The 21,109-nt window shown below is 40.9% G+C and overlaps 1 protein-coding gene across 2 annotated transcripts in view; it reads left to right on the top strand.

The window, feature by feature from the left end:
- FAM167A (family with sequence similarity 167 member A) overlaps nt 1-18,751 on the top strand; it is a 43,290-nt gene extending 24,539 nt beyond the window's left edge. For both annotated transcript variants that reach the window (XM_066594984.1, XM_066594987.1), the window contains exons 2-3: nt 4,210-4,713; nt 16,957-18,751. In XM_066594984.1, the coding sequence (XP_066451081.1) occupies nt 4,345-4,713; nt 16,957-17,220 (633 nt within the window). In that variant the 5' untranslated portion in view covers nt 4,210-4,344 and the 3' untranslated portion in view covers nt 17,221-18,751. The remainder of the gene's footprint in view (nt 1-4,209; nt 4,714-16,956) is intronic.
- Nucleotides 18,752-21,109: the final 2,358 nt, after the last annotated feature.

Below are 21,109 nucleotides of genomic sequence, written 5' to 3'. Positions count from 1 at the left end.
CGGAGCTGCAGCCTGCTGTACAATGTGCAACTCAGCTAATGCAAAGCTCAGCAAGGGATTTCAGGAACCTTCCAGCACTTCTTCATTGCTCAGTAGTGATGGGTCAACTTTTCCAAAGTTCAGTTTGGCCAGTTTGCCCAATTTTTGTACAAAGTTCAGTATAAATTAGTTCGAACTGACGTGAAACTTCAGGAGCACACCAAAACCTGGTGTACAATTGTGTCTAAGGATCATAAAAGCCCTGGAAAGAAGAAGAGGAGAAAAGGAGGAGAAGGAAGAGGAAGGTGGTTCAGTGGCTTGGGCCAAGATGAACCATCCGAGATTCGAGTTTGTGCCGAAACAAACTTTTAGCAAAGTTCGGCCCAAATCAGATTCCAGCTGTTTTGGTTTGCTCAACACTATCCCTCACCACTGTGTGCTTCTGCTACTTAGGTGCTGGACAGTATTGTAATTGTGCAGAAACACCGATATTCTAAATGGAGCATGGTAGGGGGATATCACAGATTTTGCATTAGAAGTTTATGGGGTACAAATATGGCCGTCCCTCAGCACTAGCCACACTCTGATTGGTCTAAAAGACTCTAATAAGAGACTGGTGACATTTTCATACTGTATGCACTGACTCTCACCTAATAACCCTATAGCCCACCCCGTCAGTCCTTCTGGGGGCTGTTGAGTGGGTACACATTGGTTTACTTTTATTTCCCTAGAGATGGTTCTGCAGTATACTGCACTGTTGCTAGAATTGTCTTTCCTAGAAGCCTTGTTTGCTTAGACTACAAATAGTACTGAGCAAATAAGACTGTACTTGACCTGCCAAGGTCTTCTGATATATGTAAAATGTGTAAGCCATTAGCATAAAAGCACTTCTTCTTCTACGCTTTCGTAGACCTACTTTTCTGTTCTGGGTACATAATATCAAACCCGTAAATATCATCTAGTAGCAACGGAGTCCTCAAGAATGACAATTGCAGCTGATGTATTAGATACACTGTACATTTAGCACTATTAAGATAATTACTGTTGCATTGTTATTTAAAGGGGTTTCCCATTTAAAGAGGTTGTCTCACAACAGGACTTGCCTCTCAAGTCCAGCCACAGTTCGTCCCCAGATTGTGGGGCAACGGAAGGCGCACATGCGCATCTGGAGATAGGTGACTTGGCATCCCATATTAGTGAATGGAGTGGAGGCACACATATGCGCCTTCTGTTGCCCCACAACTAGGGAACAGCCATGGCTGGACTTGGTAGACGAGAGGCAAGGTCTGGTATGAGATGATCGCTTTGAGACACTTCTAGAAAATCGAAGGTAAATTCTTAAATCTCCAATAAGTGGCATCCCACTTCTGATATATTCCTCTATTGGGAGGAAGCATGTTATTAGCAACTATTATAGATTTGAATGCAAAGAACCACTTACCTCTTGATTAAGTCTCTGTTTAAACATGGCTGCTACCTGTCATCTGGTCTAGCATAGTCAAGATCGGGGAAACCCAAGTCTTCTGATATATAGAGGTTCTAGAAGTGAGACATTTATAATTAAGGCTGAGAATAGTTTTGAGCAAACCAAGCCAGTAGAAGCCTGTTTCGGGTCAAACTTTGCTAAAAGTTCAGTTCAACACAAACCCAAACCGAGCTTTCAGTAAAGTTCTACCCAAAACAGTGTTCTACTGTTTTGGTTCGCTCAACAGAAGTCCTGAACACTGGTGTATAGCACTGTCTAAGAACCCTGTATAACACTCTCGGGGTGTTATAAAGGGCTTTTATGGTTCTTGGACAGTGTTATGCACCACTTTTAGGGTTTTTGATGATCTTCTGGCTTGGTTAGAACTAATTCAAATTGAACTGAACATCTTGCAAAAGATTGGTGAACCGCTGGAACCAAACTTTTGAATGGCCCGCTCATCACTAACTGAGAAAATGACATATGTATGAAAAACATAAAAACTCCTTTAACAAATCATTTCAGACTACAAGGTCGGTAGTAAAAGACAAGCTTGGTTGATCAGAGAAAAGTGTCTTGTTTTATTTCTATTATGCCATGAGGTACACGAGTTCACATAGTCACAGAGTGCGCGTTTCAAGCTCACACACAGGTTCTGGTTCATATGCTCTTTGTCTTCAATTACTGTCTTACTACTTTTGCTTTGTACTTTTACAGGGTCTGTAGTCTGAAGCAATTAGGGTCATAAAGGGGTTGCTAGATATCCCCTTGTTTTATGAGCTGGTGTTGCATGTTGAGGTAGTAGAATCCCTTAATCAGAACAGTCCTCTATAGGTTATAGACAACCGCCTTGTCCAGCATGGTTCTCTGGTCTGGTGGACCACAGGCTGCTAATACAGTAACTACAATAAGATTCCTAAACAATAATACCCACTCTTATTATACAATAACAACCAAGGAATGAGGTCTTCTCCAGGCCTTGACTTTAAAAGGACTGCAATTTTGAGATAGTTCTCCAAATACAACAATTACTTTTACACTATAGTTGTATTGATTCTGCATTTTCACAGCCTCGCAGGAAAAAAAAAAAAGTAGCAACGGCCTCATTGGTTTTAGTGTTGACTTCTTCTGGATCAACACAGCTGGAATCTCCAACATTTACTTGATTGTGTTTACCTGGGTAATTATGTAAGGCTTTTGTAAGGAACCCTAGTTGAAAACTAAGGGGGTGTACAGAGTCATTGGCTTCCTGTACCAACACTTACATTGATTGGGACTGTGTGCTCCCAAGCTTTTAGCCGGTGGCGAAATGACATGACTGCATAACGCCATCAACACAAGGCTGCAGGCAGAGGAGGACTGTCTGATTTCTCATCGTGGGAATAGCTGTTAGTGCGCCTTTTGTACCAACTTAAAAAAACTCACCTATATGTATATGGAGCATTATTATTACATGGGGGCGCTATTACTGTATGGGGGTACAAACTTAGAGGCTATTACTGTATAGGCTGTATTACTTTACAATATAGGCTTTGTTGCTGTAAAGGGGAACACTAATGGTACTATGAATGTATGGGGATACTACCGTATTACTATATGGGGACATCATCTGTATGTGGGGGCGCAATGGGGCACTATTACTATATGGGGGTATTACTATGTGGGGCACTGAGGGTTCTATTACTATATGGAGCCAAAAGGGGGGCACTATTAATCTATGGGGGGGAAGGGAAAGAGACTTGTTATTCGTATAGTGCCAACTTATTCTGCAGCGCTTTCAAGTAATTTATTTATTACCCCCAGCAAGCTGGGTGCTCATTTTACCAACCTCAGGAGGATGAAAGGTTGAGTCAACCTTGAGCTGGCTACCTGAACCACGCAGGGACTGAACTTGCAACCTTCAGGTCGTGAGTGAGAGCTTAGGACTGCGTACTGTTGCCTTCACACTTTTTGCCACATGAGGCCCCTATGGAGGAAGTACTGCTGTAGGGGGGAACATTGATGGTACTATTACTATATAGAGGCACTATCTGTATATGGAGCACTATTACTATATGGGCATACTATTATTATATGAGGGACTGGGGGTTCTATTACTACATGCTATTACTATATTAGGGCTTCTTTACTATATGGGGAAACGGAGAGCACTATTACTGCATGAGAGCACAATGGAGACACTATTAATGTAGGGGAAAAGACTAGAGCACTATTAGTGTATGGGGCCACTATTACTGTATGGTGGTCCAAAATTTTCACTAGGGCACATTCAAATCTAGTTATGATCCTGAATGTGTGCTCTGACCAATCAGCCCCCCCCCCCCCCACCCCATAGCATGAGCCTCCCACCTTCTCAAACAAAGATACTGCAGATACATCCCCCTCTTCCCCTACACCTCTCATATGCTCTTTGCCTTTAATTACTATCTTAAAAAGAATGCTATCATTAACCCCTAAAAAGCCCTTTGCAAAAGAAGGAATTTTCAAAATATCTGTTCTATTAATGCTATGATCATATTGTGTATTACTAATACTGTATGTAAATATCAGATGCCAGTAGTAGTAATCCAGCCAAACTTCATAATGAAGTTGTATCCCAGCCAGCAGCCTCAATAAATCCATCATATATTAATTATGTCTGCGTCATTCAAGCACATTTTAATTTTTGTTTTTCAATGAACTCTTAATTATCAGTCATTTATTTAATTTTATTTGCTTAAAGAGTCATGTCTTAAGTAATCAATTACTGCTTTGTTTTTTTTCAGATGCTGTAATCAAAGCTGATTGAGTGAGTACAGTCAAGGAAAACCAGATAGGTAGTCTCTCTGGGATCGTCTGGAAGCATGAAGTGGACTGTATGACTTTTTGCACCATTATAAGTCTTTGCGTGTCTTAACGTCATGTCGTTACCAAAGATAGAAATTGAGGAACCAGAAGATGAAGCTGAAGGTGACTCCGTCCATCCAACAGATGACCACCTACGAAACTTGAAGGCCCTGACTGAAAAGTTGAGGTTAGAGACTAGAAGACCATCCTATCAAGAATGGAGGGCAAGACTGGAGGATGAACCCTGGAAGAACACAAATATTCCCGTGGAGCAAGAGGCGGAGGAGCAAAAACAGACTGGAGGGGCTAATTGCTCAACTATTGAGATAAAACAGGTCCAGAAGACCATATCTGTCCCAAAGGAGGGCAGCATAGTCACGTCAGGGAAGATCCATGGCTTTGATAGCATCGACGAAGCTCTAATTTGGCTCAGGAAGGAGCTGGTAAGTTGCCGTCTGTTCTCGGGTTACCGATGCTTGCTGTACAAATTCTGCTGTGTGAACAACATTTGATTCAGTGTTTGAAGTAAAAAGCAGATGCATTAACTATAAGAGGATTATTGTGTCGAAGATGGTGTAATATGCTTCACTCATCACTGAGACTTAATCCATATCATTGATTTTACTTTGAATGTTTTGATGGTAGCTGGAACTCCACTGACCTTACTCCAATGTCACCTGGGTCCTAATTTGCAGCTGGCTCTTGGTGTCTTAAAAGAGCTATATGCCTAATTTTACATTTGTGGCCAGTTGATGCCAACCATCTCCCCCTGTCACTTCCAAGGTATTGGAGCACTCTTGTTCGTGAGCATTCTAAAGCTGGCCACATTGCAATCTAATATGCTCAATGTTTCTTTCTTCCGACATATGCCATTGGGGAGAATTGATAGACACACACATACTGTATATTAGTCAACTGATCCTGCCTCAATCCATGCGTTTGGCCAACTTTTATCGAATGTGTATGGCCAGCTCAAGGAGAAGGTCAAGGTCGAATAGCAGGACTCTCTAAAGGCTCTATACAAATTAGTGTTTAGTGATCTGATCCTGCCGATAACAGTGAGGTCGGAAGACTCTCCAATGCATATTGGGGCTGCCCTGCTTTCCCTCAACACTTTATGTCAGGGGAATGAATTGTCAGGGATTTGGAATTTCAAAGCCCATTTCTTTTGTTCCCCAGGAGATAAGCTGCCAGAAATACTGTCAAGCTGCAGCTTATCCCCCTAAACAGACAAATGTTCGGCCGAGCCTAATGTTCATGTGTATGGTGGAGCTGGTGGCTGAACAATTGTTCAGTTGACCATTGTTGGTGTATAGGAAACTTTAGAATCTACACCCAATGTATCTATCTTAAATGCAATACTACCACTGCCTTCACAAATACATTGACCTTTTAAATCATGGGGCAACCTAAGACGGCTCAATTTAAAGGTTTCTGCACATATTTGATGCAAATAGGCCAAACCGCTAACTTTGGCAGGACCAACTAACTATTTAATGTTGATGATAGATGTTGGTGGAAGGAAGAATCCAATTTTTTGTTCCTGTGATGGTTAAGCCACTGCGATGTGTGTCAGTGGCTTATTTCCTTTTGCATGTTAAAATTACTTGCACAGTTTTGAGCGATCATCTTTGCATAGTCTATAGTAGCTAATTAGATACTAAAGAGGTATGCAAGCAGAGTGGGACACCGCCGCTATCACTCGTCGAAAAATACAGCTGTTTTGCATAAGCAAACAGCTGCATTGTTCTCCATGCTTACAGCTCTAGTCCCGCTGTGAAATACCAACGGGACATGAGCTGAAAGAATCTTATCAGCTGTGATAACAGCCTGCACCGCTGATAAGAGATCATCGCTCAATTCTTGCATTTAGAAGCAGCGGTTATCGCTCAAAAGATGGGTTTGAGCAAATTTTGAGCGAGAATCGTTCTATCTAAATGGGCCTTAAATTGTTCCTATGAATGATCCTGTCTAAAATGTTATCCCTGAGAACAGGCTAAAGAATCAAATACTGGGATGACCCAAGATAGACAGAAACAAATGAGGAAGAATAAGACCCTAAACTAGGAAACGCAGACTGGACTAGACAACCAAGAGCAAGACACATTGCCTGTATACAGTAGACAAGACTTAAATAGAAAACGAAGTATCAAGATACATTGGTTGGAGAGACTAGACTTGAAAACCAAGGAGCAAGACAAATTCAAGACTGGACTAGAACTAGATACTAAGAACAAGAACAACTAACCCTTTTCAATCCAATTTCCCTGCCACCCGCACATACCCCAGTTCTTATTTATTTTTGGTGGGGAAGCGCGTTGTTGATTCCTTGGAAGTACTCATCAGAAAAACATAAAAATGACCCATCATGATGATTTTATTAGCATTTTTTAAAAAAATTAAACGTGACTTATGAGTGTTTCATATCGGGAAGATAATTTGTAATAATGCTGTAATTATAAGTATATTTATGTCTCACGTTTTTATATAATAAGACTCTATTCATTTCTAACTTCTCTAATGATGGATGGATAGATAGAATTATCTTATGTCAATTAGAATTTACATAGAGTATGCAGAACATAGCTCTGATGTCGGAGGCAGTTCTGCATATGTACATTACAGTCGGAGGCTGTTCTGCATACTCTATATAATTGACATAAGATAATCGATAATAAAATCATCATGACTGTACATTGTCACAGCTATCAACTGCACCACAATGCAAAAGCCAAAAGTATTTATAGATACGCCTCTCTGTTATGGGGTTGAACAGTGTGGTCTGCTGCCCCCTCCAATGGGTCATAACAACTGCTCCAACACCTTAAAAAGCAGAGGATAATGATACAGTGGAAATTCTTACAAAACATAGTGCCGCACTTGTTTATGAATTGTGTCTGGTATTGCAGCTCTCCTGCATTTAAGCGAATGGGGCTGAGCTGTAATACCACACACAACCTGTGGACAGGAGTGGTGCTGTTTCTGAAAAAACGCGGTCATGTTTGTCTAATCCTCAAAAACGCCTTTAAGACCAACCCCTTTGGCTGCAAATGCGCCCTTCGTATCCACCTATAAATGCACCGTGGAATTAGAAATACGATTAATTATGAATCATGTTCATCTATTCTCCTGCTGTTAAATGCTCTAAATGTTCTAAAATGTTATTAATAATGCAAACAAGGGAGAAATAACCTCAGCGACCTTTCTCATAATTAACGACCTTCATACTGGGGAGTCATGAGATCTAATGCTCAGCATAAGAATTATATGAAGGATGGCCCTTTAGGTAACCTAGACAATAAAAATTCAATTAATTTGAAGGTTGATAATAAGGTAACAACAACAACACCCCCCCCCCCCATCATCATGCTACATTACCTGAGTTTAGTTAGTGGAGTCTCACCTATCTTGGAGATTATATTATATAAACAACCCTCTGGTCTGAGGACAAAACTGGGGGGGGGGAGGGAGTTAGGACATGCCATTGGTCCTCTGCACTGTTGCCCCCTGGATCCATTGGTTCCATGCCCCATTTTTTTACTTCCAAAATGGCCACCGCAATCTTCTAACTACCTTATGTACACTGTACATTGGTACGCTAAAGTCCTTCATGCTGCATTCTGATTGGCTAGTGCTGATCACATGATCAGTGCCAGCTAATCAGAAGCAGATGTAATGCATCAGTAGTCCCACACACGACCAATGTACAGTATGCATTAGGTAAACAGAAAATTGAGGCAGTCATCTTGGAAGACCGAAACAGCAGATCCAAGTGACAACGCACAAAGCACCCACAGCTGATAATATAACACCCTGGTACGGTCCCCGGACACACTATTGCCCAGGATCGGAGTGTCACTTTCAGACGGCCAAGAATTTATCTTCCATTTATGTATTAAAGAATTAAAGGCCATTAATCAAAGTCATAACTTGAAGCTCTTAAAGGCATTGTCCACTCTGTACAAACTCCTCTTAGAGATGGTTCACCCAAAACAATCTGCTTAAAGGGTATTTAATGCTGAAACCACAACAATCATCTGTAATTTGTGGGAGAATCTGAAAGCAAGCATCCACCTCTTCTGTTGCACCCCCAGAGAGGAATCTTAGAAATACATGATGCCCATTGAAATCAATGTAATATGTTCCAGAACCAGAGACCGTGGGGGAGCTTGACAGCAAGCATTCAATTCTTCTGTAGCAGCCCCAGAGGACAATCTAAGAACTGCAGTACCATGGTGTCCATTGAAATTGGTGGACTTTCTGTGTATTGCATTGATGTGCCCAGGTCCTCCAGAACCAGAGACTGTGAAGGAACTGGGCAGCAAGCATTCAATTTTTCTGTAGCAACCCCAGAGGAAAATCTAAGAACTACAATGTGTGTAGTCCTTCAATTCTATGTAATGCACTGACATGTCAGGTCCTCTAGAATCAGAGACTCTCTTTGTAGCTGGTCTATATCTAGATTATTGTCTTGAGTGCAAGTTTCGACTCTACCAACATAGTTTAAACTCCTTTAAAATGATCCTCTGCTTTTGGGAAATTTTTTTCCCTGGACCAGAGGTTGGAGGGAATATACTACCTATAATGATCTTTTCTGTCAGTTATGGATGTTGTTTTAGAATGGCTAAGATGGCCAACACCATTGTCTAACTATGCTACGCATTGCTCTGTGATTGGCCAGTGCTGATCACATGAGCATCACTGGCCAATCACAGAGCAAATATAGTACACTGGTAGCCCCATGTGTGATCAGGTAGTCTAACGTTGTTGGTGCCCCACCAGGACCAGCATAGTGGAGAGGCTGCTGAGTAGATCATCTACAGGTAATATACCCCTCCACCCAACAATTCCAGAACAGAATTTTGTGCTGAAACCGTAAAATCACTTTAAACTCTGTAAAATGGACCCCAATTGACATGTGGAATTTATAGGAATCGCCCCCCTTTATTTAGTAGAGCTTCTATTGGAGGCACCACAGTGTCTTCTGCAGCCTCTTTAACCCTTTCCAATCCAATTTGTATTGTGGTTTTCCTAGGGGGCTTACTCCTTTTCTGCCATTATACAACGGCGCTATCTGCTGCCTAAAGCCAGTACTGCATGAGGTGACACGTTGGATAGGCTTCGAAAGCAGAGAGGCTGGCAATATACAGTAAGAGAATTCCAACGGATGTTTTCCAGCATCAGAGCTGTATAGCCTCAAATCATAATGTCTTCAGAGGTCAGACAGTGGATTGGAAAGGGTTAATTACACCCGTATAATTAGCATAATTTTTGAAAAAAATCCATTATTAGAGATTGACCACGTTACATTGTGCAGTTAATTGTTTGGCAAACCGACAACCCAATGATTTGAGTGGACACTGCGTAATACTTTATTCTTCCTGTGGGGGTGCTGCAGGGATTTTGAACACTTACTACCAGATTTTCGCATAGATTACAGCTGATCACTGGAGATCAGCAGGAGGACCCTCTTTGATTAGCATAATGTCAAGTGACCCTTCTAACAAATAGGGATGTCTAAGGTAGAGAACCCCTTCCAGGTTAGTGCAGCCTTGATTTTAAACCCCATAAAAACCGTAACAAATATATTCATCTTATATCTATAACACCAGCGAGAGGCAACAGGCTTGTGATTTCTAAGGGTCACGTTGTTTTTCTTAGACCTGCATTCTTGTCAGTGACAGAATGATCCTCACAATTCCAGCCATTCTTAAAGTACGCCTTGTCCAGACTTCAGAACGCTTGGTGAGGATCTTGACATGAACTTGTCTCGGCACATAAAAGATGCTGCGTGATTCGTGTATTCTGCCAAGTGGCTGTAAAAAAGCTAAACAAAGCCCTAGTCTCTCAGTCTCAGCCCAGGTCAGCGGGTGATATTTGGCCCCCAGACCAGTTTTATTGCACAGTGGAAGTCATTTGTACTTAAGCATATATTATCTCTATATGTGGTACCATGTGACTGTGAAATGCACAGTACTACTGCAGCTAACGCTAACCATTAGGTTTCTTAGTTTAAGGCTACCAAGTTTGTAAAGGATTTGACACTTAGTGCATAGATACAATACCAGAACTGAGTTCACTACATAGGTATACCACCAGAACCAAGCTTACTTAACTTAATGCATAGATACAGTACCAGAACCAAGCTTACTACATAAATACAGTACCGGAACCAAGCTTACTACATAGAACTGAGATAACAGTGCTGCAGAATAGGTTGGTGCTACAGCGATGAACAAAATTAATAAATATTATAGAGAAACCAAGCTTACTGCACATATAAGATAACAGAACCAACCTTACTACATAGGTACAATACCAGAACCAGGCTTAATACATAGATACAGCGCCACAACCAAAATTAAAGGGGTTGTCCCACGAAAGCAAGTGGGTCTATGCACTTCTGTATGGCCAAATTAATGCACTTTGTAATGTACATTGTGCATTAATTATGAGCCATACAGAAGTTATCAAAAGTTATTCACTTACCTGTTCCGTTGCTGGCGTCCTCGTCTCCATGGTTGCCGTCTAATTTTCGCCGTCTAATGGCCAAATTAGACGCGCTTGCGCAGTCCGGGTCTTCTGCTTTTCTCAATGGGGCTCCGTGTAGCTCCGCCCCGTCACGTGCCGATTCCAGCCAATCAAGAGGCTGGAATCGGCAATGGACCGCACAGAAGCCCTGCGGTCCACCGAGGGAGAAGATGCCGGCGGCCATCTTCACCGGGTAAGTAAGAAGTCACCGGAGCGCGGGGATTCAGGTAAGCGCTGTCCGGTGTTCTTTTTTAACCCCTGCATCGGGGTTGTCTCGTGCCGAACGGGGGGGGGGGGGGGGGTTGAAAACAAAACAAACCCGTTTCGGCGCGGGACAACCCCTTTAATGCATAGATACTGTACCAGAACCAAGCTTACTATATAAATACAGTACCGGAACCAAGCTAACTACATAGAACTGAGATAACAGTGCTGCAGAATAGGTTGGTGCTACAGGGATGAACAAAATTAATAAATATTAATGAGAAACGAACCTCTATTCAATCACAATGCTTTAGTGGGGTATATGAAAGTGGATTATCTAAATTCCACAACCTATATTATCAATAGTGTCTACAATTGTTTTACATGTTGACGAGTTGTGGGATATGAGGACAAGAGCAGCTTTCCTTACCAGAAACAGCACCATCCTTATTGAAGCTCACTGTGTGGTATTGTAGCTCAATCCCATTCAAGTAAATGTGACTGAGCTGCAATACCAAGCACAGCCTAAGAAAAAGAGTGGCACTGTTTCTGGGGGGGGCAGAGAAGACAATGATTACAGTTTAGATTGAAGTAGGATGTAACTTTTCCATTAGTCCAGTATTCACCAAACTGTGATTTATCATTGAGTACTTCTCCGTGAGAGCCTTCACTCAATGGACTCATTAGACAAGTCCCAAATGTGATGTTTAAAGGAATGTTCTCATGCTACACAGAGTGTTATTTTTGTTTTTACAGTCTATGATAGAAAAACAAGATCGTAAACTACTAGATTGTAAAAGGCAAATCTTCTCTGGGTCATGTCTTCAATAGGGCCAAGTAAATCTTTCACATTGGCCGGGAACCAAAGGTATTTTCCACCAAGACAAGAAGATGTGACGCCCTCATTGTTTGTTAAGGACTGAGATGTGCAGGGCCCCCGGAGATCTTCCTTAGATCACAATGGCAACTACTTTACACTTCTTTTTAATCGAGCTAACCAAGGCTTGGACCTTCTCCCTGTGCTGAATACCAGTCACTACAACAAATGTTGTCTAGTGTTCAGTGCCAAGGCATGGGACCAAGAGATGCAGCTGGAGAACTATGTCTGGTAGAAAGAGAAGATTAGCTTACTAGATATTAATAAAAATAGGGGAAAGCATAGAGTATTGATAAGGAGCACAATATAGTATTAAAGGGTAAATAAGGTTGCAAAGGATATGAAAATGAATATAATACTACAATAGTGCCAACTAGGCTCAAGAATATAACTACTATAATATTATACTATAAAACTGTACATTATGCAGAAGAATATACAATAACAATTATATTACTCCTTATGTACAATAATATAACTGCTATAATACTGCCCCATATACAAACATATAACTACTATAATACTGCTCCCTATGTACAAGAATATAACTACTATAGTACTGCCTCCTATGTACAAGAATACAGCTACTATAACACTGTCCGCTATGTACAAGAATATAACTACTATAATACTGCCCCCTATATACAAGAATATAACTACTATAATACTGCCCCCTATGTACAAGAATATAACTACTATAATACTGCCCCCTATGTACAAGATTATAACTACTATTATACTGCCCCCTATGTACAAGAATATAACTACTATAATACTGCCCCCTATGTACAAGATTATAACTACTATTATACTGCCCCCTATGTACAATAATATAACTGCTATAATACTGCCCCATATACAAACATATAACTACTATAATACTGCTCCCTATGTACAAGAATATAACTACTATAGTACTGCCTCCTATGTACAAGAATACAGCTACTATAACACTGTCCGCTATGTACAAGAATATAACTACTATAATACTGCCCCCTATGTTTAAGAATATAACTACTATAATACTGCCCCCTATGTACAAGAATATAACTACTATAATACTGCCCCCTATGTACAAGATTATAACTACTATTATACTGCCCCCTATGTACAAGAATATAACTACTATAATACTGCCCCCTATGTACAAGATTATAACTACTATTATACTGCCCCCTATGTGCAAGAATATAACTACTATAATACTGCCCCCATATACAAGCATATGACTACTATAATACTGCCCCCTATGTACAAGAATATAACTACTATAATAGTGCCCCCTATGTACAAGAATATAACTACTATAATACTGCCTCCGATGTACAAGAATATAACTACTATAATACTGCCCCCTATGTACAAGAATATCACTACTATAATACTGCCCCCTATGTACAAGAATATAACTAGTATAATACTGCCCCCTATATACAAGAATACAACTACTATAATACTGCCTCCTATGTACACGAATACAACTACTATAATACTGCCCCCTATATACAAGAATATAACTACTATAATACTGCCTCCGATGTACAAGAATATAACTACTATAATAGTGCCCCCATATACAAGCATATAACTACTATAATACTGCCTCCTATGTACAAGAATACAACTACTATAATACTGCCCCCTATATACAAGAATACAACTACTATAATACTGCCTCCTATGTACACGAATACAACTACTATAATACTGCCCCCTATATACAAGAATATAACTACTATAAAACTGCCTCCTATGTACACGAATATAACTACTAGAATACTGCCCCCTATGTACAAGAATATAACTACTATAATACTGACCCCTAAGTACAAGAATACAACTACTATAATACTGCCTCCTATGTACACGAAAACAACTACTATAATACTGCCTCCTATGTACACGAATATAACTACTATAATACTGCTCCTGTGTACAGGAAAAAAACTACTATAATACTCCCCTCTATGTAAAAGAATATAACTACTATAATACTACCCCCTATGTACAAGAATATAACTACTATAATACTGCCCCCTATGTACAAAAATTTAACTACTATAATACTGCCCTCCTATATACAAGAATATAACTACTATAATACTGCCCCCTGTGTACAAGAATATAACTACTATAATACTGCCCCCTATGTACAAGAATATAAATACTAAAATCCGGCCTCTATATACAAGAATGTAACTACTATAATACTGCCCCCTATGTACAAGAATATAGCACTATAATACTGCCCCCTCTGTACAAGAATATAACTACTATAATACTGCTCCTGTGTACAGGAAAATAACTACTATAATACCCCCCTATGTACAAGAATATAACTACTATAATACTGCCCCCTATGTACAAGAATATAACTACTATAATACTGCCCCCTATGTACAAGAATATAACTACTATAATACTGCCCCCTATGTACAAGAATATAACTACTATAATACTGCCCCCTATGTACAGGAATATAACTACTACAATACTGCCCCCTATATACAAGAATATAACTACTACAATGCTGCCCCCTATGGACAAGAATATAACTACTACAATGCTGCCCCCTATGGACAAGAATATAACTACTACAATACTGCCCCCTATGTACAGGAATATAACTACTATAATACTGCCCCCTATGTACAGGAATATAACTACTATAATACTGCCTCTTATGTACAAGAATATAACTACTATAAAACTGCCTCTTATGTACAAGAATATAACTACTACAATACTGCCCCCTATATACAAGAATATAACTACTACAATGCTGCCCCCTATGGACAAGAATATAACTACTACAATACTGCCCCCTATGGACAAGAATATAACTACTACAATGCTGCCCCCTATGGACAAGAATATAACTACTACAATGCTGCCCCCTATGGACAAGAATATAACTACTACAATACTGCCCCCTATGGACAAGAATATAACTACTATAATACTGCCCCTTATGTACAAGAATATAACTACTATAATACTGCCCCCTAGGTACAAGAATATAACTACTATAATACTGCCCCCTATGTACAAGAATATAACTACTATAATACTGCCCCCTATGTACAAGAATATAACTACTATAATACTGCCCCCTATGTACAGGAATATAACTACTATAATACTGCCTCCTATGTACAAGAATATAACTACTATTAAACTGCCTCTTATGTACAAGAATATAACTACTACAATACTGCCCCCTATATACAAGAATATAACTACTACAATGCTGCCCCCTATGGACAAGAATATAACTACTACAATACTGCCCCCTATGGACAAGAATATAACTACTACAATACTGCCCCCTATGGACAAGAATATAACTACTACAATGCTGCCCCCAATGGACAAGAATATAACTACTATAATACTGCCCCCTATGTACAAGAATAGAACTACTATAATACTGCCCCCTATGTACAAGAATATAACTACTATAATACTGCCCCCTATGTACAAGAATATAACTACTATAATACTGCCCCCTATGTACAAGAATATAACTACTATAATACTGCCCCCTATGTACAAGAATATAACTACTATAATACTGCCCCCTATGTACAGGAATATAACTACTATAATACTGCCTCCTATGTACATGAATATAACTACTATAATACTGCCTCTTATGTACAAGAATATAACTACTATAAAACTGCCTCTTATGTACAAGAATATAACTACTACAATGCTGCCCCCTATGGACAAGAATATAACTAGTACAATACTGCCCCCTATGGACAAGAATATAACTACTACAATACTGCCCCCTATGGACAAGAATATAACTACTACAATGCTGCCCCCTATGGACAAGAATATAACTACTACAATACTGCCCCCTATGGACAAGAATATAACTACTATAATACTGCCCCCTATGTACAAGAATATAACTACTATAATACTGCCCCCTATGTACAAGAATATAACTACTATAATACTGCCCCCTATGTACAAGAATATAACTACAATAATACTGCCCCCTATGTACAAGAATATAACCACTATAATACTGCCCCCTATGTACAAGAATATAACTACTATAATACTGCCCCCTATGTACAAGAATATAACTACAATAATACTGCCCCCTATGTACAAGAATATAACCACTATAATACTGCCCCCTATGTACAAGAATATAACTACTATAATACTGCTTCCTATGTACAAGAATATAACTACTATAATACTGCCCCCTATGTACAAGTATATAACTACTATAATACTGCCTCCTATGTACAATAATATAAATACTATAATACTGCTCCCTATGTACAAGAATATAACTACTATAATACTGCCCCCCATGTACAAGAATATAACTACTATAATACTGCCTCTATGTACAAGAATATAACTACTATAATACTGCCTCCTATGTACAAGAATATAACTACTATAATACTGCCTCCTATATACAAGAATATAACTACTATAATACTACCCCTACGTACAAGAATATAACTACTATAATACTGTCCTCTATGTACAAGAATATAACTACTATAATACTGCCTCCTATGTACAACAATATAACTACTATAATACCGCCCCCTATGTACAAGAATATAACTACTATAATACTGCCCCCTATGTACAAGAATATAACTACTATAATACTGCCCCCTATGTACAACAATATAACTACTATAATACCGCCCCCTATGTACAAGACTATAACCACTATCATCCTGCTCCCCTGTGGGTACGACTATATAGGCAATGCTATTAAATAGTGTGATGTGTAAATGGTCCCTTTTGGTCGGGTTCTTCTCAGTGTGGATGTTTGATCGTGATGACCATGACCTTGACTTTGATAAGACATTAGTTGAATGCAGTATATTCAGTCCTCATGAGATGATTATTGTCTGCATAACTCTCGGGTACGAGTCTCATTACATCGATCCGGAGTCTTTATAACAGGATAATGAGTGTGTTGGCAGAAACTAGTTGGCAGAAATAGGCACACAGGCTGGCGCTGCTAACTTCTTACACTTAATACTTATTCCTTCGGTTACAATGTATTTTCCCTTTTCTGTAGACGGAGATGCGTCTTCAGGACCAGCAGTTGGCCCGGCAGCTCATGAGGCTCCGCAGCGACATCAACAAGCTGAAGATTGAGCAAACTTGTCACCTCCACCGACGGATGCTGAACGATGCCACCTATGAACTGGAGGAAAGGGACGAGCTCTCGGACCTCCTATGTGACTTCCCTATGATGTCCTCATTTGGCCTTTCGACGCCCCTTAAACTTATCGGGGTTACCAAAATGAACATCAACTCGAGGAGGTTTTCCCTCTGCTAAAACGTTCCTGGAGGTTTCCACACAATATCATCAGTGTTCGGCTGCCTTATATCAGTACCAGCTTATCACCCCACCCAACACTGTGACCAATGCATCGGACAAGGCGACGTATTCTGTAGTAACGCATGGCAGACGGTCCAGACAAGAACGTACAATCCAATGTTCATCCCTACGCTAGAGACTTTTAGGATGTGCATTACTACTGCTAGACATAACCAATGTTCTGTAATATACATACAGGGTGGTATACCAAGGAGCAAGGGTATGAGTTGTCGGATATGGAATATATGTGGAAATAGTCAGTATTGAAGGACGGCGTATGGTTGATACTAATACAAGGTCAACAAGATGTTGTATTCAATAGCACAACGCAGCAGTGTTATTCAAGCACTAGCGGCAGCTACAATCTATTGGAACTGGGTATATTTAGGGCTCAGACAAGAGGCAGACAGGGTACATGGTTGGCTATGGCGCCATTGAACAAGGGGCAATTCATGGTCCACATCCAAATTTTGGGGGCAGGAGAATAGATTGTTATGAAGCATCTAAAAAGGAGCCTAATTACCTGCTCTGCCATGACAGATGCCACCCACGCCTAGAGCGCCCGCTGAGTTAAGCAAGGCTGGAAAGTTAGGGAAAGTACAAATGGGCGTAATTCTCAATCATGTGCTGTCTGTAGCTGAGTGTACAGCCCTCGGACGGACCATTACAGTCAGCAGGGCTATTGGGATATAAAGGATTCTTTTCACATGGATTGATAGCCTGTGTAAAAAAAAAAAGTCCCAATATATCCTATTCTGCTCCGATTTTTCCGTTTTTTTTTTTGTGGCGCACATTTCAAGCGCATACGGGAAAATAGGACCTGCTCTACCTTTCTGCGTATGTGGACAGCAAAGGTCCCATGGAAGTCTATCGGAGGCACCCAAATGCGACTATCACCTGCCATTAGCCCAATGAGCTAAGCTTATATACTTACCTCTCCCATCGTACCCGTGGTGTGAATGCTAACAACAGGGGAGGTAAGTATAGCACTCAGTGGGTCACGCCCATAAGCTTAGCTCATAGCACTAATAGTAGGTGATATGATAGAACATTGTCACCTTGTGACAGCAATAACAGTGTCCTACGCACAATGTGTCATACCGTATGCTCCAGAATGGTCACATAACGTATCATTACATCGTCCATGTAGCGGATCCCTAATATCACCGCTCATTAGAACGCTCTACCATCATTACTGTAATTTGTAAAAATGCCAATCGATGCCTTTTCCGTTCTTCTCCATCATCCGTTGTATCATTCTGATTGTATATTCCTCATATCCGGGCATTTCCTTTTCGATGTGGCCTTTTTTTTAATGTAACAGTTAATTCCAAAGTGTGTTTTGATGATGCAACAAAAAGTGTCAATTCCCTTCAGAAGTGGCGAATAGGGTTCATTTTTAATACGTTTTATGAATGTGTGCGGATTTAGTCCTCTTGGAAGTAACAAGGATTCTGTGCACTCAGAATAAATGGAAGGTGACAACCAAGTTTCTGGGTCTTATGATTGTTTGTTGTCGTTCATTCTTTCTTTTTACATATTATTCCCCATCTGGCCCCAAAAATTAGCAAAAAATCCTAATGCCTTATGGAGGAATGACTGGGGCTGTATAGGAAAACAGACGCAGAACATCTTATAGGACAGTAGGTAGCCACAATGGGTGAAAGTTTGGTGAACCCCAAAGTGTATATGCTCATTTACAAGTGCAGCCACTTAAAGGGGTTTGTCATTAAAACAAAACCTCGTCCCCCAGGTGTGTCCTACCTTAAATAACAAGTGAGGGTATACTCACATCTCCTGGGTCCCAGGAAACAGCTGATATCCTACATTTCGGAGCGTCGCATAACTGAGGACTTACGCACCATAGGTGCGAACAGTAGAGATGAGCGAGCATACTTGCTAAGGGCAATTACTTGTTCGAGCATTGCCCTTAGCAAGTACCTGCCCGCTCGGAAGAAAAGGGTCGGCTGCCATCAGCGGGCGGGGAGGAATGGAGGGGAGATCTCTCTCTCCCTCTCTCCCCCCTGCTCCTCCCTGCTCACTGCCGCAACTCACCTCTCACCCATGCCGGCAGGTACTCGCTAAGGACAATGCTCAATCGAGTAATTGTCCGTATCGAGTATGCTCGCTCATCTCTAGCGAACAGACATCTCATTTACATTTTCAACTCTCACGCTGTTAACCCCGAAGTCTCCTGTCCCCCGTCAGAATGTTTTGCACATCACATCACATCAGTCTCTTCTCCCCTTTACACGGGCAAGCAAACTCAAGGGATAGTCATGCAGTATAAACATGTTGCCTGGTGTAAAGTCGCAGTTCTTCATATCCAGGGTCAGGTTATGGTGAAAAGGCCCTGATAACAGGGGGCTGAATATAGACTGCAAAAGGGCCTTGATAACCGGGGGCCCGGAGACCAAAGGTGTCACAGTTTGCAGTGCAGCAGCTACAAAGGTACAAAGAGCTGCATGAGAGGGAGAGCCATCTCTGTGGTTTCAACAGCAGGATGACCATCTAAACTTCTCTGGACTCGTGGTCAGGGAGCAGGATGTCTATGGGGCAGACACAGCAGTAAAGGAGGCCTATGGAGTTTGAGGTGGTGGCCAGTGAGTGTAAAGACCCTAGCACTGCCCCCATGCTGGAGGAAAGCAGCACTCAAGAAATGACCAAGTTAGCTGGAACTGGTCAAAGCCATGCAGCGTACATGTGTCCGGCTTCATTAAAAACTGATTGGTGTGCACACCATGCATGGACCATAGGTAGTTAGCAGGCCTACTGACAGGGATGATGTTATGGGACTAGTTACATTAGGAATGAACTTGTAATAGGATATTTACAAATGGTTAAAGTATCTTTTTTTGGCCTTACATTTTTTTTGTAGGTGAATTGTTGCAGCCCAGTATGGGACAAAACGTAAAAGGTGATGTATCCAAACGGCAAATACAATTTTAGGTTCTAAGGAAACATTGAAGCACCAACTTTTCTCCCCAACATTTGATAAATAGTGTGTTTTTTTGAAAAGCATGGTACCTCCATCAGTCATTGCAACACCATCATGTAACACCACCCAACCCTCAGGTTTGGAAGGGTTCTGTTTCTCCTTGAGGAGAACACCAAGTAGGTTACTTATAGCCATGCAATGCTTCTCTGGGAAATTTGGTATGCAAATGAGGGATGGTGCATTAAATCTGCAGCTTCCCTAGAAGTCTTCGTCCGAACTTCTAGCAGGCTTTGCAATGTGACAATTAGAGATGAGCGAGTATTGTCCTTAGCGAGTACCTGCCCGCTCGGGAGCAAAGATTCGGGTGTCAGCTGTGGGCGGGGAGCAGCGGGGAGGAACTGAGTGGAGATCTCCCTCTCTCCCACCCCCGCTCGCCCTGCTCACTGCCGCAACTCACCTCTCACCCGCGCCGGCAGCCGAACCTTTTCTCCCGAGCGGGTAGGTACTCGCTAAGGACAATGCTCGATTGAGTAATTGTCTTTAGCGAGTTTGCTCGCTCACCTCTATTGACAATCCTTAGCTGTGGATCATATGAGGCATTGCAGAGGCCTTGTACCACCTCCCATGTATGTCTGTACATGATAAGTGAAGCTAAGTATATGCAGACTCAACATATGTAGATTTAACCCTTCAAATGACAACCAAGAGCAGAGTTAGTCAATGATATCTGCATTCACTACAACAAGGGTAAGCGATGCCAAGACGTAATTATGTTTAATGCATGGAGTAAATTATAGGCTGTCACACCATTTAGGACTCATGAGGCTCATTTTGTATTTTTTAGTACTTAATGACGGGATGTGGCGCAGAGTTATTACCACGACTTGTGTTTTATAAATCACGTCCGCC

Source organism: Eleutherodactylus coqui, chromosome 1, assembly GCF_035609145.1.
Source record: "Eleutherodactylus coqui strain aEleCoq1 chromosome 1, aEleCoq1.hap1, whole genome shotgun sequence".
Lineage (NCBI taxonomy): Eukaryota > Metazoa > Chordata > Amphibia > Anura > Eleutherodactylidae > Eleutherodactylus > Eleutherodactylus coqui.
This window is presented reverse-complemented; position numbering and strand designations above follow the sequence as displayed.